The 20986-nt window shown below is 41.5% G+C and overlaps 1 protein-coding gene across 4 annotated transcripts in view; it reads right to left on the bottom strand.

Annotated features, from left to right (window-relative positions):
* The window catches only part of CRACD (capping protein inhibiting regulator of actin dynamics), a 213943-nt gene that overhangs the window by 106782 nt on the left and 86175 nt on the right, over window positions 1-20986 (bottom strand). The window contains exon 3 of one of the 4 annotated variants that reach the window (XM_074951365.1): window positions 6079-6162. The exons of the other annotated variants lie outside the window; for them this stretch is intronic. Coding sequence (XP_074807466.1) covers window positions 6079-6145 — 67 coding nt within the window. The 5' untranslated portion in view covers window positions 6146-6162. The remainder of the gene's footprint in view (window positions 1-6078; window positions 6163-20986) is intronic. 4 annotated transcript variants of the gene reach the window in all.

Here is a 20986-nt window from a genome sequence, read left to right on the forward strand (position 1 = left end):
GCTATCTTCTGCTTAGGGTGACAGAGATCCTGGCTCCTGCATACCAGTGAAGGTGGTTCTTGAAAGGGATAAACAAATGTTTCTTAACAGGGTAGCACCTTAATTAAACCCATGGCATATTCAAAAAAAGATTTCTTGGATCATGATTTCTCTCTCTGGCCAAGTTAACACAGTTCAAATAACCAAACTATGATTATGGCAGTGTCTCAGAATCCCAATCACTGCTCCGGCACCTCAACACCACACAACATAAAGGCAGTTATATCCCAAAATACAGATGGACAGACAAATGAGATGGAGGTGATAGGGGAGGAAGAGGAACAGGTAAAAGGAGAACTGGGAATATACCTACTTGCTCCCCGTATCCTCTGCCTCCCAGGGCATTACCAAGAGTTTTACAGTACATTTATCAAAGGGGTAAATTTTATTATCAGTATGTTTCTTGTAAGACTCATTCTGTTAGTGAAACTGATAGATTCTTATGACATAAGAGGACTAGTCTTGTCTGAGTTTACTTTTATTTCTAATTTAAAAAGCGACTATCCAACTCCCCAAGTGTCTTTGACAAATTACATGAGCAGAACACAAATCTTGAAAAGCAGCTTTTTCCACATCAACAGAACCTGAATCCCCACAGTTCAAACTCCTTTGTCCATCAAACCCCTCCCTCCATAGCACCCTGCACCACAAATAGATGTGCCTTGCAGTGTGGCCTAACAGTCAGAAAACCAAGACTATTTCAGACCACAAGGAGTTTACACAGAACAGTGGACCCATCACAGAGAACACTACCACCAGTTTGAGTGCCTACACTGACAACAACTGTGGCAAAATTGCACAAGGCAAGGTCTAAACTTTAAGGTCTTTAGGGATTTATAGGTAAAAACCAACAAACTGAATTCAGTCTGGAGACCAACAGGCAGGTAGTACAGATCTTGGAGACGTCATGCGTTAATACTTGGAAGCACTCCTTAAATTGGTTCAGAATGTGGTAACCCACCAATTATAGAGAAAGCGGAGGCTATAAAGCTGACATGGTCAAAATTTGGACCAGTTGAAAATAATGGCAGTTTTTCCATTGACTTCCATGGAAACAAGATTTGGCCACTGGAGAACATAATGGACCAAACATTAAAAGGGTCTTGATTAACCTCCCCGCCCGCCCCCCCCCCCCCGGCCGCCAACACAAGAAACTCCAATTGACTTCAAAGCTTTGGCAAAATCAGGGCCAAGACAAACATTTCAGGGGAAAACATGGTTGGGTTCAATGCACCCTGAGTACTTCCACTAACCTAAATAGGCAGGATGTTTTTGTCCTGTTTTAAAATGAAGTAAGTATACAAGCCATCTTTTAAATTATTGAATGACTAGCTGCAAAAGCTGAATAGTCTTTTATATAAAAATGAAGGCAGCATGTTTGAAAAGCCTCCCTTGTTCAAATATTGGTAGTTGATTAAAATCTATGCAATTTACTTTGAGTTGATTCATACATCGAAAAGGTTGCAGATCTTAAGAGTTTATAACTAGAGACAAATTTGGGTAATGATTAATTAAAAAACTGAATTCTAAGTAGCATGAGTGTCTGAAAACTGAGTCTCAATTTGGAAAGGGGTAGTAGGGGTGCAGTTTTACAAAGAACAATAAAAAGAAGCAGAGAAAAAGGAGGAAGAAATTTAAGCCTAACAACAGAGAGTTAGGTTCTGTTTTCTGACAAGTTTAAACAGCTGGTCGGAGAGCAAGTGGGCATTGACAGCACGTGAACTGCCCGTTTGGAGAGGCTAGCTCCTGCCCCTGCCCTTTCTGCCTGAGGCCCTGCCCCCTCCATCACATCTGCCCTCCCTCCCCTGACAGAGCACCAAGCCCTCACTGTGGACACCATGCCCGCCACCCCACCCCAACACCCCCAGCCCGGGAGCTCCAGGTGCCCCCAGCGCCGTCCCCAGCCACCCCAAGTCCCCGGCTGCAGGCCAGCCCACCCTAGCCCCAGCCCGCTTAGGGGAAGAGGAACAGCCTGCTTTGGCTGGGGCCATGGAGGAAGCGGTAGAAAGCAGGTGTGGGCCTCGGGGCGGAGCATGGACAGGGTTATGCCTGACTGTTTGGGGATGCCCAGCCTCCCCTGGCCTGCAAAACCCACCGCCCACGTAAGTGGGAACTGACTGATATCAAAACGTGACTGTTATCAAGTTTGTAGATGAAAACAGAGCTATTTTTGTAAGAATTCGATGAGGAACTCTGTGTGTGTGTGTGTGTGTGTGTGTGTGTGTGTGTGTGTGTGTGTGTGTGTGTGTGTGTGTGTGTGTGTGTGTGTGTGTGTGTGTGTGTGTGTAGTGCACACAGATTATATCTTATATACACAAATATCTATATCTTGAACAGCTGCCAAAGCTCTACTGGCTAAGCCACATTGACATGTTACCTGAAACATTCAGAGCTACAAAAAATTTCTTACTGAGCCCTCCTGAAACAGTACCTGACCATGGTCTGGAAGGATACTGGATGTGGATCACCCCAGCCCATGCCAACCACTAGATCCATATGCAGAGGAAATGCACCACACAGATTTTCCCCTTCCCATGCAATTACATGGTTAGGTTTAACCACTCTCACGACACCATTTCCCTATCTTCAGAGGGTAGTCTATGGGTCTGTGATCAATGCTGAAGGAAGCAGACGGAGACTGTGCAGTTTAGGGTCAGTACTAGGGAGGCTAAAATGGGAAGGAGACACCCACCTCCCCAGCCCTGCAGAGATTTCCTGGAAAAATTAATCCAGCCAGACCTCTATGCACCCTCCCCAGCCCCAGCTTGTGCACATCCCCACCTCACACCCAGCGGACAGCCATGAGTAGACTGTTGCCAATGGTGCCAGGAACTGGACAAGGGACACTACTAGAGGTCAATATAGATATGTAGAGACTCCTGCAGAACCATGGGAGCCCTGGGGGACTTCAAAGTTTCAAGGCACAAATGTATTTAGGGTGGGCTTTTGATGGGACTGCTCATAGTAATAAGGTTAAGCATGTGCTCTGGAGCCTTAGTTGGGAAACCCTGAGATAAGTTTTTAAAAATCAGGAATGCAGATAATAGCACTACTTTCATACCTGGTTCCAGAGGGAGCAGCAGTGAGAAGACCCCAAATGTAACTGTAAATTCACCCTTAAGAAGCTCCATGAGTATTAATAATATTGATGACATCCTGAAATTTGTGCTCTCTTGGCAGCGTTGCTCACCTCACATTCTCATCTTGTCTTATATTGGATACAAGGTGAGGTGAAGCCACTGGGACCATTAAGAGTGAGATATAATTCTAGCTAATTCTAGACATAGCTCTTTAATTTTTGCTTCATCACATGGGTTTTTTTCTTTTCAATATGCATTACCTTAGGTGTAAGGCACTGAACGCAAAGTGGAAAAATGTACACTGCTGCTGTCTGTGCTATACCTGTTCTGAGGGTAAACAGAGGTCTTCATTTGCTAGGGCTGCCAGTCCAACACCTTTCAAACAAATTAAATTCACACAGACAAAGAGAGACACACATGAAGTGATCTTTGAAGGTGTGCCCCTAAGCTTGCCATTGGAGAGAACAGTCTCTTCTTTTAATGATCATTCCTGTAATTCACCACTAATCATCTTCTTATTATGGGCATTTTACCCAACTAAGACCTGGGCACTTATCCTTTCTTATCTCATTAAACCACAGACCCCTTAGTCCATTACTGTTCATCTCAGATCTGATCAGCTAAATTTCTACCAGATAGGTTCCATTCACCAACTTACATTGACAAGACTTTGACACTTTTTTCAATTCTAAATTTTTTAAATCAAAGTAATAGAAATCTAATCATTGCCAGCATTGAAAGTGCAAAGCTGAGACAGCCCTGCAGAAAGAAAAAGGAATTGAGTAGAATGAGGCCACATCACACCACAGTATACCATGAAGTTATTCTCTTCACTTGAACAATTTCATGTTCATATACTGCAGTAATAATCACAACACAAAATACCACACTGTTAGCCATTTTAAAGAGACAGAACCATTTCTGATTCATTGGTGAATAAAAATACCAGTTAATTGGCCCCTTCTAGCCTTCCTCTGGCTCTGTAGCCAAACAGAGAATTTAAGAGAAACTACAGCAAGGGTGACCTTGCATATTTCCCCAGATACAAAGACCAGACATCCCTATTTTAGTACATAGCCCCTGGGTCCTCCTGAAAAGTTCCATGGTTTTATCCTGGTTTGAATACATCTTTTGGGACAGCGGACAACTTGTTTCTTGGCATTTATTGTGCAGCAGTGCTGAGAGCACATAAAGTGCTTCCTGTCACCAGCCAGATTTGCTCTTCCTATCCTCTGGCCTTCCACGTATCTGTGGCCTCCTCTCTGTTCCTGGGAGCCCCCCACAATGCCAACTGGCAGAGGGCACACCATACTGTAACTCAGATCAGGCCTGACACACTCATTACCCACAACACACTGTTGTCATAATATGTATCTAAAAGGTGTCCTGTAAGATATCATATGTAAACTGGTAACACGCTGGCCCTGAAAAAAAATCACTGTGTGATGTATGTACGGCTTGTGTACAAAGAGTTATATCTGCCTGCAGGAAATATGTTCTTAAAATATGTTTGGGAAGCAGCGTATAAACCCAGCCTCCCCAAGACAAAAGGAATGTGTATTTACCTGTCTGACCAGCTTCACTATTGGCAGAGGGCAATGAAAGCACATTTACATATATGATAAACTAACAATCAAGTGGCAGTTTATTGAGCACATTGGGGGACAGAGTCTGCACCCCAGGAATCTTTCCTAGCTCTTGAGGCAGACACACTGGACAATGGATAATATAAGGCATACAAAAAGGCATTTTAGGGATCCATCACTTAGGGAACCATGGGAACAGCATTTTGTGAATGTTGGGTCCCCTGGGCTGGAGATGCTGGTAACTTGATGTAAGTAAGAAAACTGCTTAGGCAAAGACTGTAACTTGCCAAGATTAAGCTTTAGTCTACAGAAAGCGTGTTTTATTTTATTTTGTTTTGTTTGTAACCAGACCTGTCTCTTTTTTCTCTTGCTTAATATCATTTAAATCTCTGTTCTTTATTAATAAACGTATTTTAGTTTTATTACAAAGCATCTCAAGTGCTGTGCATTAGAGTGAAGAGTGAGTCTTCAGCTAGCCTAATTGGCTGATATGTTCTCTACTTTTCTGGAGGCAGCAAACTCAATAATTTCTGTGAGTGTACAGTGAGAGGGACTGAACAACACAGGGGGACATCTCTGGGGAACTCGGGAACTGGGGTTCACTGACTGTTATCAGCACGGAAAGGTTTAGACTGGCAAAGTCTTGACGAGTTTGCTGGCAAGGCAGATCAGGATGGTGTGTCAGAGAGCTGACACATAGCTTAGTAGCAGCAGAGCTCTCACTGTTGCTAACATGGGGGGGTAACACGGTATACACAGGAATATACTAAATGGAACAAACCCGCATTGAAATAAGGGTAACAAGATAATCTAATACAGGATTGCCTCTCCATATCTAATTTCTAGAATTCTTTGATTCACATGAGGCTAAATCTGAGCTGAATATTATATAAGATCAACATAGAAACCCATGTGAAATAATAAGAAGACATAACTGCAACTTTATAAGAAAGGGAAGAAATATTGGGCCAAATGCTTGCTGTCATTACCTAGTCTTTACGCAGAGAAAACTCCCGTGAGTTTTACCTGAGAAAGGGCTATAGGATTTGACCTATTAAAAATAAGAAAGAGCTGTTTTGAAAAAAACAGTGGTTTACAATCACTAAGAACTTGCTATCTCAAACTATGATATATCACTTTTATTTAAAATGGAGCATGTCAGGAGACCAGTCTGTGATAAATAAAACCTGGAAGACTGGTCACCACTACAACCTTTCAGTCAGAGCAAGAGCACAGATCCTTTAGGCTGCTTTACATTTCTTTTGCCCAGTTCATGAGGAAGAAAGAAGCTTCATACATAAACAAAATGAAAAAGAAAATGGATTCTGCCTCTTTAAGTTGCAATCAAAAGCACCAATTTATTTTTACAGTACCTGAAGCATCAGTACCCAGTACCTCAGCTTGAACATTCTGTTTATTGTCCCTTTCATCTGTAGCCATGGTTTTGTCAAATGTTACTGAAACAAAAAGTACAACACAGCAGATTTACATAACCAATGAATTTAGGAAGACTGAAATGCATAGTTCTGCTCCACTCATTGTTTCTCTGTCCTTTTACAATGAAATTTCTTATGTTTTAACATTATTTAGATACAGATGCTAAAATATGCAATAAAATGCCTTATCCAGTTTGACTATTAAATCTTCAATACAATATAAGAATTATAATTGCATTTCATAAGAAATGAACAACTGCAGCTCCAGTAAATTATACCTCCCTCAAATTATGGAGCCTTGTAATAAGGAGACTATATGATATTGAATATGTTTGTATTTAATTTCAGTGTCTAGTTTATTGAGAATTGTTCTCTTGGTGATGATGGAAAGAAGTAATAGGTCTACAGATATTTTTACAATGTTTGCAATATTTTTACTTAACCAAACAACTACAGTGTGAAAACATCTCTTTGGAAGTTCAGTTGTTCCCTAAGCTTTCACTTACAGAAGAGTGTATGTTTTTAAGATTTTAAGTTCCACCAGGTGATGAAGAACTAATGTTACAGGTTCACTAAAGGAAGAGACACTTTGTTGCCTACATTAAGAATGCTATTCATACCAGTAGACTATACCTTCCAGAACCAGCAGGATATTCATTAAATAATTATGGGGTTTATCTTTCTGTAAACATAGGTTCAAATTCAGACAACAGTTTAAAAGGTCTTGAAAAAGCTATTGTAGGGAGAACTGCCTGTAGGCTGTGTACCTACTATCAAACTAAATCTCAATCTCCTAGAATTACTTTTTCCTCTCTTTTTTCAGGGCAGAGGCAAGGGGAGAGAAGGATGATATGGTGGGGGTGTGTTGCTTGACACAGTGGTACATATATACAGTATGGGCACAGATAAGGCAATACTGTAAGATATTATTTCTACTGGATACTGCATTAACACAAAGTACACCTTTTCAAGACCTGATGATGGGAAACAAAATTAACTGGTTGTCACTCTAAAGGGAAAATTCAACTCTTGCTACTAGCCAGGATACAGATTTGGAGACATCTCTCCAACTCATCTCTGCCTATTATAAGTACATTGTTGCATGCAGTGTAGTTGTCGCCATGTTGGTCTCAGGTTATTAGAGAGACAAGGTGGGTGAGGCAATATCTTTTATTGGACCAACTTCTGTTGGTGAGAGAGAAACTCTTTCACTCTTACACAGAGCTGTACGCTGACCTGAAGAAGAGCTCTGCGTAAGCTTGAAAGCCTGTCTCTCTCGCCAACAGAAGTTGGTCCAATAAAAGATATTACCTCACCCACCTTGTCTCTCTATTGTAAATCCAGTAAATCACAGAACTTCAAGGCAACTATAGACAGCAGTGAATATTAGGCAGAGGTATATAAGACATTATGGGCCAAATTTTCAAACATCGTATACGTGCTTTAAGTTGCACCTACAAAATAGGCACATGCAAAATGAACTGTGAGTGAACCATTTGCATGTAACTATAATTTTTGCACATGTGTGTGTTCCATGTACTTTTATTTGCTGCAAGTGTGTGCATATAGTTTCGAGGTGCGGTGTATGAAATATATGTTTGAAAATGTGGCAATATTTCTGAGGTGCATTTTGGAAGCAATGTCCTCGAGTTTAATTGTCTCAGGCTTTATTTTAAAAATGTTGCAATATTGTACAATTATGGCCCTCAGCACTGTAATAACACTACTGTAAGAAATACAGTTTTGCATCATCACCATAGAATACCGCAGCATAATTTTATAAAAAGTTTCTAATTACTATTATTTATATTAGCAACATAAGCATACATAGGCTAGCACTCTACAGTAAGTGACTTGCTCAGCAATTAACAGATTCTTGTCCCTAAGAACTTGTAGCCTAATGGTAAAAGTACACTGAAGAGCTGAACACAAACAGAGCAGAATATGGTCATTCAAGAAAAAAAGGCTTCACAGAATATATGGTTTTGGAAAATTTTTGAAATGGAGATGGAGAAGGCATTTTGCATATGGTTACCAAGTAGATTCATGAGACTTGTATAATGCCCTCCGCACTGCTTTGAAAATGTACCCCACAGTGTCCCATGACTACTTGCAGAGATAAACAGAAATGCATTACCAATACAGACATAAGATGAAAAGCTACAGTGAGATCACAGAGAATAGTGTTACGTCATGAGTTCCAATCTAAATATTGGTTCTTTTTCTTCTAGAATTCTCAGAAAAGTTGCCTCTGTTGATATCTTGCCAGTCACTTAGTACCTGATTCAGGAACACACTTAACTATGTGGTTAAAGTTCAGCATGTGCTTCTGCGCTTTCCTGAATAGGGATGTTCTCTTGAACTGGGGCCTCTAAGATCATTTAGCCAATTACTGTACTGCCACTACAACATTTGGGGGCCATGCGGGTGCCCAAAGCGGTGCCACTGGTCTGGAGGTATCCATTGTCACCAAATTTGAAATAATTGTGCATGAGGATAAAGTCACAGAGCTCAGCAACCAGCTGTGCTGTGGCATCATCAGGGATACTGTTCCTGACAGCTTGTATTCCATCTGTGTGTGGGATGTTTGTGTAAAGAACCTCTACATCCATGGTGGCTAGGATGGTGTTTTCTGGAAGATCATTGTAGTTTTTTGCATTGTAGTTTTTTCAGGAAATCAGTGGTGTCACGGAGATAGCTGGGAGTGCTGGTGGCGTAGGGTCCGAGTAGAGAGTCCACATATCTGGACAGTCCTTCAGTGTCTTGGGATTCCTTTTGCCTACTGTGTTTCATGCTGGTTATACATCAGAATTCAACACTGAGGCTAAATCAAAATGACATATGTCATAACTAGAGATGCCCCTTACTGAATGAGGGAGGCAACCTAGTGACAGAGGATGTGGAAAAAGCTAATGTGCTCAATGCTTTTTTTGCCTCTGTCTTCACTAACAAGGACAGCTCCCAGACTGCTGAGCTGGGCATCGCAACATGGGGAGTAGATGGCCAGCCCTCTGTGGAGAAAGAGGTGGTTAGGGACTATTTAGAAAAGCTGGACGTGCACAAGTCCATGGGGCCGGACGAGTTGCATCCGAGAGTGCTAAAGGAATTGGCGGATGTGATTGCAGAGCCATTGGCTATATCTTTGAAAACTCGTGGCGAACGGGGGAAGTCCCAGATGACTGGAAAAAGGCTAATGTAGTGCCAATCTTTAAAAAAGGGAAGAAGGAGGATCCTGGGAACTACAGGCCAGTCAGCCTCACCTCAGTCCCCGGAAAAATCATGGAGCAGGTCCTCAAGGAATCAATCCTGAAGCACTTACACGAGAGGAAAGTGATCAGGAACAGTCAGCATGGATTCACAAGGGAAGGTCATGCCTGACTAATCTAATCGCCTTCTATGATGAGATTACTGATTCTGTGGATGAAGGGAAAGCAGTGGATGTATTGTTTCTTGACTTTAGCAAAGCTTTTGACACGGTCTCCCACAGTATTCTTGTCAGCAAGTTAAAGAAGTATGGGCTGGATGAATGCACTATAAGGTGGGTAGAAAGTTGGCTAGATTGTCGGGCTCAACGGGTAGTGATCAATGGCTCCATGTCTAGTTGGCAGCCGGTGTCAAGTGGAGTGCCCCAGGGGTCGGTCCTGGGGCCGGTTTTGTTCAATATCTTCATAAATGATCTGGAGGATGGTGTGGATTGCACTCTCAGCAAATTTGCGGATGATACTAAACTGGGAGGAGTGGTAGATACGCTGGAGGGCAGAGATAGGATACAGAGGGACCTAGACAAATTGGAGGATTGGGCCAAAAGAAACCTGATGAGGTTCAATAAGGATAAGTGCAGGGTCCTGCACTTAGGACGGAAGAACTCAATGCACAGCTACAGACTAGGGACCGAATGGCTAGGCAGCAGTTCTGCGGAAAAGGACCTAGGGGTTACAGTGGACGAGAAGCTGAATATGAGTCAGCAGTGTGCCCTTGTTGCCAAGAAGGCCAATGGCATTTTGGGATGTATAAGTAGGGGCATAGCGAGCAGATCGAGGGACGTGATCGTTCCCCTCTATTCGACATTGGTGAGGCCTCATCTGGAGTACTGTGTCCAGTTTTGGGCCCCACACTACAAGAAGGATGTGGATAAATTGGAGAGAGTCCAGCGAAGGGCAACAAAAATGATTAGGGATCTGGAACACATGACTTATGAGGAGAGGCTGAGGGAACTGGGATTGTTTAGTCTGCGGAAGAGAAGAATGAGGGGGGATTTGATAGCTGCTTTCAACTACCTGAGAGGTGGTTCCAGAGAGGATGGTTCTAGACTATTCTCAGTGGTAGAAGAGGACAGGACAAGGAGTAATGGTCTCAAGTTGCAGTGGGGGAGGTTTAGGTTGGATATTAGGAAAAACTTTTTCACTAGGAGGGTGGTGAAACACTGGAATGCATTACCTAGGGAGGTGGTAGAATCTCCTTCCTTGGAAGTTTTTAAGGTCAGGCTTGACAAAGCCTTGGCTGGGATGATTTGATTGGGGATTGGTCCTGCTTTGAGCAGGGGGTTGGACTAGATGACCTCCTGAGGTCCCTTCCAACCCTGATATTCTATGATTCTATGAACCCAAACTGGAGCCACAGCATCAGAAGACACCTGAACATTGGAATTCAGATCCAATCTGAACATTGGTGACTACAGCCTCTGTCTATAACGGACTAACCGTGAACAACCTCATATATTGAGGAAAACTAAGATCCAGAGCCAGACTTAGCAACTTGGGCCCAGCTCAAGAGATAATGTGCCAAACTTATCCCTAGTGTAACTCCAATGAAACTACAATATAGTTACACCAGGAGTAAAGTGGGCCCAATAGCCAGTGAAGTAAAGGATTAAGAGAGGATACCAGATACTATGGCAAGGGGCTTCCTGCTCACTGCTTCTAGTGAGCATGGGTACGGTGCTTGGGACTATGGCATTAAAGTAGGAACAAAATGTTTAGTTCTAATTATTAACGGGATAAAGTGTAAAAGAAATGAAGCCCTGATTAGAACCAAGAAATACTATCAAGAACTATGTTAAAAAAATCAGATACAACAGTTCCTCTTATTAAAATGGCAGAAAAGGTGTGTTCCAAAATTGGTTTGTCTGATTAGAAGCTGTTACATTAAAATTTCTAAAACTCCCACAGTAAATTAGAGAAGAGAGTCTTTCCCTTAACTACCGCTTTCCATTTTTTTCCCAGGTTTTGTATGCCCGGGTGGAATTTTTCAGATAAAATTTATGTCAAATTCATCAAATTGTTTCAGTTGGAAAAAAAATTAAAAAGTCAAAATGTTTCATTTTGACATTTTCTAAATGAAGCATTTTGACTTTTCAATTAAAAATGACTTTTCATTTTGAATTTTACTTCAATTATATTTAAAAAAATTAAGACAAAAACTCTGAAAAACAAAATAAAACCCAAAACTTTTGTTCAACCAAAATTATTTTTCCCCCAATATTTCAGGTTAGCCACCAAACCAAAAGACCAGTTATTCACACAGCTCTATTCCTGACACAATTTAAACTGCCATTAAATATAGGTTTTGTGCTAAATTCCTAGCATTTTTTTTTTTTAACATCTCTTGTGTACCTCAGTGGATAGCTCCCTAAAGCCCTGGAGAAGAGGAGCTACACTGCCGAGGAATCAGAGGGAGAAACTGTTGCTCCTGTGTTAGCACTCGAAGAGTGAGAGGCTCTAGCGGGCGTTGGTAATTTCTTTGTTCATATTTTATTCCTATTTAGAAATGACTGAAAGTAAGTTCAGCAAGAGCAGCCCTCAATGTTTAGCAGTGACAATATAACCTGTCAGCTAGAGGGAACTTCTGTGAAGGAGGCTGTGTCATCACTCACTTCCCAAACATTTTGTAGCCTCATAGATCTCTGGACATTTGATACAGCCAGGAGAGCTGCAGGGTGTTTTCTCCTACATTACACCAGCAGATCTGCCTATTGCTCTCCCCTTCAGGGCCAGCATGAAGCATTCCTCTCATCCTCAAACATGCCAACTTGCTGCACTGCAAGTGTGACAGTCACCATCATGGCAAATACCAGGGATTGAATTTATGATCCCCAGAGATAAAAGCATGATCCTTTACAGCTTGTGCTAAAAAGCCACTATCTCAAGATGAGAGCAATCACAGGCTTAGATCCTCTGTGGATTGGGCATAGCAGGAGATATACCACACACACACACCCACCGATCAGTAGGTTACACATGCAAACCGTGTAACAAAGGAGTTAAATGTAAAACGTGTATTTTGGTGATTCAGACCATAATTTACATAGTTTTTAAATACAAATGTGTTTTAAAATAATCTTTGCACTGTGTGAATTGCATGTAACTATAGCATCCTCCCACATAGATCAGAAGCAGGCTTTTGAACCCCTTCACCTGCAGATCTCTAACTTAACCACTCTCTGTTTAGCTACCAAAACAGGGGCTGCAGGATGCTATTAAACTGGGGGGCACAGATTTCCCTTCCCTGACTCCCTCTTCCCTTCTCAGGTGCCCCTCCCCTATCAGCAGCCTGACCCCCCAGGCCCCATCCTCCCAGCCCATGAGCATCACATCCATCCCCTCCAAATTTGAGCAAGTGGTTTTGTGACCTGGCACACGGGGTTGCAGCACCACTCAGGTTTGGCCCAGCCAAAAAGTGGTCGGGCCATAGACTGGATGTTCCCCCAAACCCCACCCCGCATCTCTGCAGCCTATGCAGAATAACAGTTAGCCTCTGCATAGACCACTCACTAAAGGAAGACTTGACATACATTTTCATAGTGGTTTACACAGCTGTTTATTAATCAGCTGTATAATATTGGTAATCAAGAACCCTGAATTCTATCCCTGACTCTGGGAGAGAAGAGCGGGTTATAGTGGTTAGAGACAGGATAACACAAACTAAATTAGTCAGTCATTCTAAAAGGTAGTGTGATGCAATAAATAATGTTCGTGATAGTAAATGTTAGAAACCTATGGTCTGGACCTGCAGTGACCTTGCATAAGCCCTCTGCTAATTTATTTTAAAAATGGGGCAGAACAGGGAGATGAGACTGTTTAGCAGCTCTTCCCTACTTGTCTTCTTGATTGGCGTTCACATCTGTAATTTTTAATAACGGTAGTGAATTTCAAAGGACTTCAAACAGCACTTAGGTGAGATGCGAACTCCTGATGTCCCCTCCCAAATCTGGGAACTTTCTCCTAAACTACAGGGATATGCAGTCGGGGAAGGAGGTAGACTGTGTGTGTCTCACTCTAATTTTTCATCAAACTAAAATTTGGTGGGTTCACCTTGGCGCACACATTCTCAATTGTGGCGAAAAAGTTATATAACACTGTAAACAAACACTACCCAGGTATAACAGATGATATTTCAGGAATCTGCATGAGGAGCAGCAGTGAGGCAAAAGGACAGTCTCAGAGTGTCTTAGATTTCTTGCAGAAAGGATACTAAGAAAAGTGAGACAGTCCAGTGGATTGTGGGAGAAGGGGGAAATCATTAGAATGGGTTATTTTTGAATTATTAGTCTTTCTTTGCCAATTCATTTTTCATCAAACCACCAATGAAAAATCTAAACAGTACTCAAAGTTTATAATCTATGTTTTGTTTTTTGTAATTTCAATTAGATTTTTACAAAATAAAGGTTTAAATCTCCTGTTAAAACTGAACTTTGTAATGCCAACTTAACTATTACACAGCTGATATTGCACCCTAACACCACACACATAAGCAAATAGTAAAAGCACAAAATGTGGACAGTCCTATGTCCTAACAAAGGGAAGGAAACTGCAGACAGAAAACTATAACAAAAGCCCAAGCTTTTGAAACAACTGTTGCAAATAAACTAATAATATAAAACCCCACAAATTGCAATCCAACTTCCCCTGCAAACACTCCTCTGAACAGAGTCCCCTGGTGCAAAGACTAATTCCCAGTACACATTATATGCGTAAGCTAAAGCACTTGAGTACTCAGTTACTAAAAACTCAGTCTGAAATGCACAAATGCTGACCAGTTTATAGATGGAAGAACCCATCATCATGGACAAGGAACTCCAATGATGGGATGAGGGACAGAGTATCTAAAGATCTCTCAGGAATTACCACCTATCAATTTCAGGGGTGGAGATTACACACACTCACAGTTTGTGTCCTCCTGGCAAGGAGTGGGAGCCCAGGTGCTTCTGAGCAGGGCATGATCAGGCAATCTCCTCTTAGTCTTTGGCCTGCCAGTACCTAGGTTCTTCTTAAGTGATGTACATGATTTCAGGTCCCTTGTGTCAGTAGCAGGGGCAGGAACTTGCAGAGGATAAACTGAGCACTCTGGTTGTGTTCTCCCTTCCTCTCCTCCCTGTTTGACGCCCCCAAATTCTTAGCTGCCAAGTTTTGTGCTGCTCCATGTAATTCACTAATCTGCACATTTGAAAGTAACTTTGATATAACCACAAAAATCAGTTTTGAAAACATGTGGACTTAGTGCAGGTAAAACGGGTTGGATTTACAATGCATTTTCCTCACAGGGCTCCCCTAAACAGTGAGGGTAGGTGGGACCTTATTCCTTGCCTTTCTCAGAAGGCATAGGGTGTGCGGCTTGGGGGGGAACTAGAGATGACCAGGGGCTTCTGAGGATAGGGTGGATGAGGGGTGGTTTCTGGGTGTGAGGAAACCCACCAGAAGCGAGAGTTTCTGCAGGGTTTCCTCTTAGCAGCCCCCCTGTCCCTACATCCCATTCCCTCTCTATTCCTTGCTCCCCTGACAGTGGGGCTGGCTTCTCCCTTAGCTCCTGTCCCATTTACCTCCCAAGCAGCCCTTGTCCTCACAGCAGCCTCTTCCCCCCAGTAGCCCTTGTCCCTTCTCCTTTCCTTTCTCCCCCAGCAGCCCACCCCCCCACTCCGTAGGGCGCTCACACCATCCACAGCCCCTCCCTCCGTCCCATTGTTCCACCTGGTTGGGAATCAGCAGGGTGACTAAAAGTGGGGAAGGCAAACGGCTGCTCGTCCGCTGGGTAAGCTGCACTGCACCCCCTGCTGGTGTTCAGGATAAACTACGGTCCAAACCCTCCTGCTTAACTGTTCAGCACTGCTTGTAGGAATGCATGAGGCAATGGCAGCTCTGCAAATTTCCCCTAAGCCCAACTCTTATTCACCCTCCCCTTGGGGAAACTTCCCTGGCTTTTATTTGTTCTGGAGACCTTTCTGAACCTCCCATTTCCAACAGTCAGAATAACTGGAATTTCATCACTCTGGCCACTGGAGCCAAAACCAGCAGACCAGTCACAAAGCTTTGGGGGCAATTTTGCCCTGGAGTCACTTGAGATCAGAACCTGCATCCGTAAAAACTTGGATGGAAAATCAGTTTGGTTGCAGTGACAGTATGTACACGGATTAATTCTGTTTATCACCAAAACATGCTGTAAATATAGCAAGAGAAGACTGGAAAATGAGTCATCTAATGCTACATTAGAAAGTCACATAAACCAAGGTCTCTTACCAGGCCCTCTACTTATTCTGTTAAAATAAAGAATTTTATTTGCTTAGCTGATTACTGCACAGTGATTTATCTGTTCATATTTTTTTGTCTCTTGCTTTGTAAAAAAACCCCAACGGGCTCTTGTCAAACAATTTTCCATGAACAGGAAGAACTGTAGTATGGAACTTCCAAATATCTGAAGGGACAGAGCATTTATCCTCTATAGTCATTGTGCTGCTATAAGAAAAAGAGAGAAGCCTGAACTGGATGAGTATAAGGAACAAGACAAAAGTTTTACCAGCAAAGTGCTAGTGTAGACATTGCTAGTGTAGAAATTAATGGAGCAAAGGAAAAAGACTTATGAATGATACAATGGAAATAGGAAGTTTAATAGAATTAAAGAAAATGAAGGCTTTTCTATTCCCCCTATCTGCTCAAGGAATGAAAGAGCAAAAGAACACCTAGAAGGAAATTTTAAGCTTTTGGATCACCAGGACAGGTGCTACAAGCAAAACAAGCCTGAAGCCATCAGCTGTTACACTGAGAAAGAAAATGAAATCGTAGACTGAGAATCGAGAAAACATAAGTATAAATAAAGGAGAGGAGATGGAACTAGAGCTAAATAAACCAAAAAAAATTCATACTAAAATAATTATTTACAACTACATCAAAGACAACAGAAGCATACTACAATAAATAAAATAAGATGATGTATTTTAATATACAAATAAAAAAGAGCATTAACACAATGATGTGGAGATTCAAAAATGTATAAATTATTCAGTGTTACATTTTTGCCTCTTACTTTCTATAGTATAAAGCAGTATGTTCTTGTCACAGAATTTTGTGGTAGAAAACTCTTATTAACTCTCATGGAACAAAAACCTATACATGCAAATTCGGAATAAGTAGTGTATGTTTTGCATACAGTACTTATGAGATACAGTGTCATACATAAACTAATATGAAAGTGGCCTCTTTCATATCAATATTTTATTTTAAAAATGCGTGGTATTATATAGGCTAGAGGAGAGTAAAATATGTGCCACTTGCAAACTACCATATTGTTTATGTCTAAACAAAAGCTTCATTTAAAAAGGAATAAAAATTGGCTCAGAGGGATATCACCCTTACACAAATCCTAAAAAGCATGGAAATACAAAGTTATGGGACGCCTTTTATACCCTAACTTTCATACAGCATCTTTCCACTGATGGAGACTGACTCCACATCTTTACAAGGAACTTCCTTCTGCCTTCAGCTAATAAGAAAACACTACAGAGAACACATTAATCTCCCTCACAGAATAATTCTAAACCTTAATTACAACCTCAGCAATTTATATACACAGGTTAAGTGTGCCCTGCATTAAGTTTTATGGAGGGATATGTTATGACCTTATAACAGGAGAAATGTGGGGGAGGATCATATTATAAACTTTGCTTGATAACAGCATAATTTATTTAAGTATACTTTTGAGGAATGTTGGCAATGAGCTTTAACTATGTGGAAACTGTGAAAGGTAACGAGCTAGTCATTTGTTAGCAAAAGAGTTAAAATTAGGTCAGACAGCAAACATTACTTAACTTTTTTTTTTAAATTAATGCTACCCCCATACATTAAGTAACAGAATTAGCTGAAAATTCATCTTTAATCCCCAGATTATGTGTAGTAAATTTAGGAAGACACACTATATTCTTCATATAAAACAAAGAGGTTGAATCCCTGCATTAAGTAAAAAACTGGACCTAAATTTATACAGATGTACTATTATACATTTATACTAGGGAGTCAAATACTTTGTTGCTTCTGTAGACTAAGAACACTGCACCAGCAGCTCTTTGCATTTCTCCATTCCACCCACAACCTCCCTATATGTCACCTTCTCATTCCCCTCTATTTTAAGGACTCCCTCCAAACTTTCCCCCGCCAGGGGTTGTGTGTGCCCACTATTCCCTTCTCCTCCCATATGAGGGTCACCCATTTCCCACCAATGCCAGCAGCTCTGTATATGCCCACATTCCCACTTCCCCCATGCCCTCCATTCTTCCCTTATCTCCACAGCAAGGGCTCTGCATGCTCCCCACCCCCATACCAGGTTTCCCTAGTCCCCCGGCCCCGAGGGTTCTGTGTGCCTCCCATCATTCGCTTCCTCCATACCTGTGTCCCCCATTCCCCTTCCCCCATGCCAGGATCTGTACACACCCCCATTCCCCTTCCCCCATCATTATTATTTGTCTAGGAGACAAGTCATTCAGGGTGTCAACATGTTAAACTCTATTGGGAGGATGAGCAGGGACATTGTTAGGCTGGAAGGCATTAATCGGCATGTGGCAATTCTCCAAAAGGAGCTACACCCATATCACATCTCATTTGAAAGCTTATTTTATGTACATTTAGATGAGGTATGATGTGGAGCTTTCAAGCGGTGCTGCAAGCCTGCAGGTGAGGTGAAACAATGGAACCCAGAATGAGAAAGTGTCATTTTTTGCAGTTCCAGAAACACTACCACATGACTAGGACTACAGTTTAAGCTAATTTTCACACCCATAATGTGATATTTATTCATAAAAGCTATCAAACAACAATGTATTTTAAAAACATTATTGGTTTTGCATAGGCAAGTATTTTCTTTTCAGAAATGAACCTGTTTAGCATATGGCAAAAATGGCAAATATCAATATTTTGCAAAATATTACATGAAACATTTTCACATTATATATTCTCAATTGTCAAAGTATCTCACAAGCGACTATAATAGTTTTCTATATTTTTAGTTGAAATTTGCTGACCCGATCAGTCTCATGCTGCAGGTTGTGCACCAGTAGCAGGAGAATATGTGCCCATAATTTGTACTGTATAGTGGGTAGATATAAATTAATGTGAATTCCTAATATAATGCTTCTCCATTTGCAATCTTTTGTACATACAATGCAGCATCTAGTCCAGTAGTGGGCAACCTGCAACCCACAGGCCACACATGGCCCATCAGGGTAATCCACTGGTGGGCCAGCAGACAGTTTGTTTACATTTGCATGGCCACCTGCAGCTCCCAGTGGCCACGGTTCGCCATTCCCTCATAAAATAGAAACATTTGAGAGAGCAATTGATCTTAGGGAGGCAGCACATCAAAGAGGAGATGATGACATGGTGTGCAGAATATCTGCAGAAGACTTGATTGCTAAGGATGTAGTAGATCACTCAACATGCCTTTCTTCCTATGTGAGTAAAACAAATCTTAAAGCAAAACGGCCTACCTACACTGCAGCAATATGGGAACTGTATGACATTGCATTTGATCAGCTGATTGAAGAGATAGACAATGATCTTGTATACAACAAGAAGACTCTTCTCCTGTCTATGCTGCTACAAAGATATAAAGCCCTACTTCCCTCAGCTGTAGAAACTGCAAGCTATTCCAGTAGCAAATTACAGGCAAGATTAGAAAAACACTATGGTTCTGCAATTTCAGTCCATGCACAGCATGGACAAGGCAAATCTACCATTGTTCTATGAAATAACAACATTAGCTGATGCTATTCAATCTGCTAGTAATGTGAAGCAGGAACTTGCGTCATCCAAATGTTTTGTGGATGTTGTTCTGGCGAAGGAGCCTGATGAACAAACTTACCAATGAACAAGTGTTTTTTTATAATGCCCACTTCAGTTCTTTGGTCTGAAATAGCCAAAATGTAAACCTCAGAATATTATCCAAAGCCAAGTGATTGTTTACAGACGTCAGCTACTTTTGTGCCCCAAGTGGTGCAGGAGTTTGTCCTTTGGTTAATAGACAAAAAGCCATATAATTCAGCCTGCAGTGAGCATCATCCTTCAGAAGACGTTCAAAGAAGGTGCCTGTCAATTGTGAAGTGCATAGTATGTAACACCAAAATTATAACACAACTCCATATAAGCCTTGCTGCACAGCTACACCATGAATTCTCAATGTAATTGAAAGATTACACTTTCATGGATTCTGCATGGATTATGATGAGCTGAGGTGGTTCATCATTAGTGCTGCAAAAATTAAAATAGATAGACTCCAGGGAGGTATGTTCATTCCAAATGGAATTGTGCCATGCATGCTGGTGGAAATCTCATCCATGAAGAAGATGATAATACAGACATCAGGACAGAGACTACTGTTCATTCAATGGCAAGAGTGCTATATCAAGAAAAGTCTGCAGACAGTCCAGCATCACAAGAAATATCACTGAAGCATTGGAAGAAAAGTCACTTACTCTCCCCAGGCAATCAGTGTCTCTTATGCAGTAGGCAGCATTTGAAAAACCTAGATCACATCCAGAACTGATTCACCATCAACAAGTATTTGAGAAAATCAACTCGTAATCTACAATTTCTGCAGCAAGGAAGTTGGTGGCAATGCTGTATGACCAGAGAGAAGAAGAATAGGCCCAGAGACCTGAATTCCTTGTGCCTCAATCTAGCCATCAAAAAGGACAAGTCACCGGCCAAACTCCCACCATATGAGAACAGTTTTGAAGAGCAGGTCAGAAGAGCATCTTGGCATACAAAGGTTTGGATGGCTTCACACATAGATAGACCAAAGTATTGGATCACCATGCAACAAGGATGGAAAAAAGTGGACAATGAACTACTTCTTATATTCTTCAAGGATCCAATGGCACCTGAGCTTCTACTGGACCTTATTTGTGCTTGTACCAGGAGGGGATGCTGCACAGTCAACTGTGTCTGTAGTCAGAACAATCTTCCCTGCACAGAACTGTGTGCATGCCAGGACAACGAAGACTATGTTAAACCAAGCACTCTTGACAGAGATCATAACGATGAACAAGCTGATGATAATGATGTTGACTAGAAGTGTCACCAACGCTATTACATTTCAATGATATATATACACATTTATTGTTAGATTTTGTTTTACCCTTTAGATTGTTGTTGTGATCCTTTGAGGTCACAAAAAAAAATCCAATTTTATGTCTTGAAATAATACATGGAGTCATTAAACTAACAGAAATGAATGCAGATCTTTCAAAGTGGTCATTTTAATGTGTTGATGGTGTCATTGTTTATTACCCTTTATATGGGAACGGCACCACAGGACAGTTCCACATAATACCTCAATCTTAAAATAGACATATGAGCTTTCAAATAATATATCATGTGCATGTGTGGAGGGAGGGTACATTAAGTCAATCAGATTGGTGGTGTCTGCCGCTCACCTATCCTGGGTGCCATCAGCCAGTGGTTTGATCGATACACAATTGTAGAGGTGATTGAAGCTGTTAGCTGTGCTACACAGAGGGAAGGGGCTACATGGGTCCCCATTTTTCCTCCTTTTAGTTTTTCAGTTTTCCCCCCAAATAATGGTGTTC

Source organism: Natator depressus, chromosome 4, assembly GCF_965152275.1.
Source record: "Natator depressus isolate rNatDep1 chromosome 4, rNatDep2.hap1, whole genome shotgun sequence".
Lineage (NCBI taxonomy): Eukaryota > Metazoa > Chordata > Testudines > Cheloniidae > Natator > Natator depressus.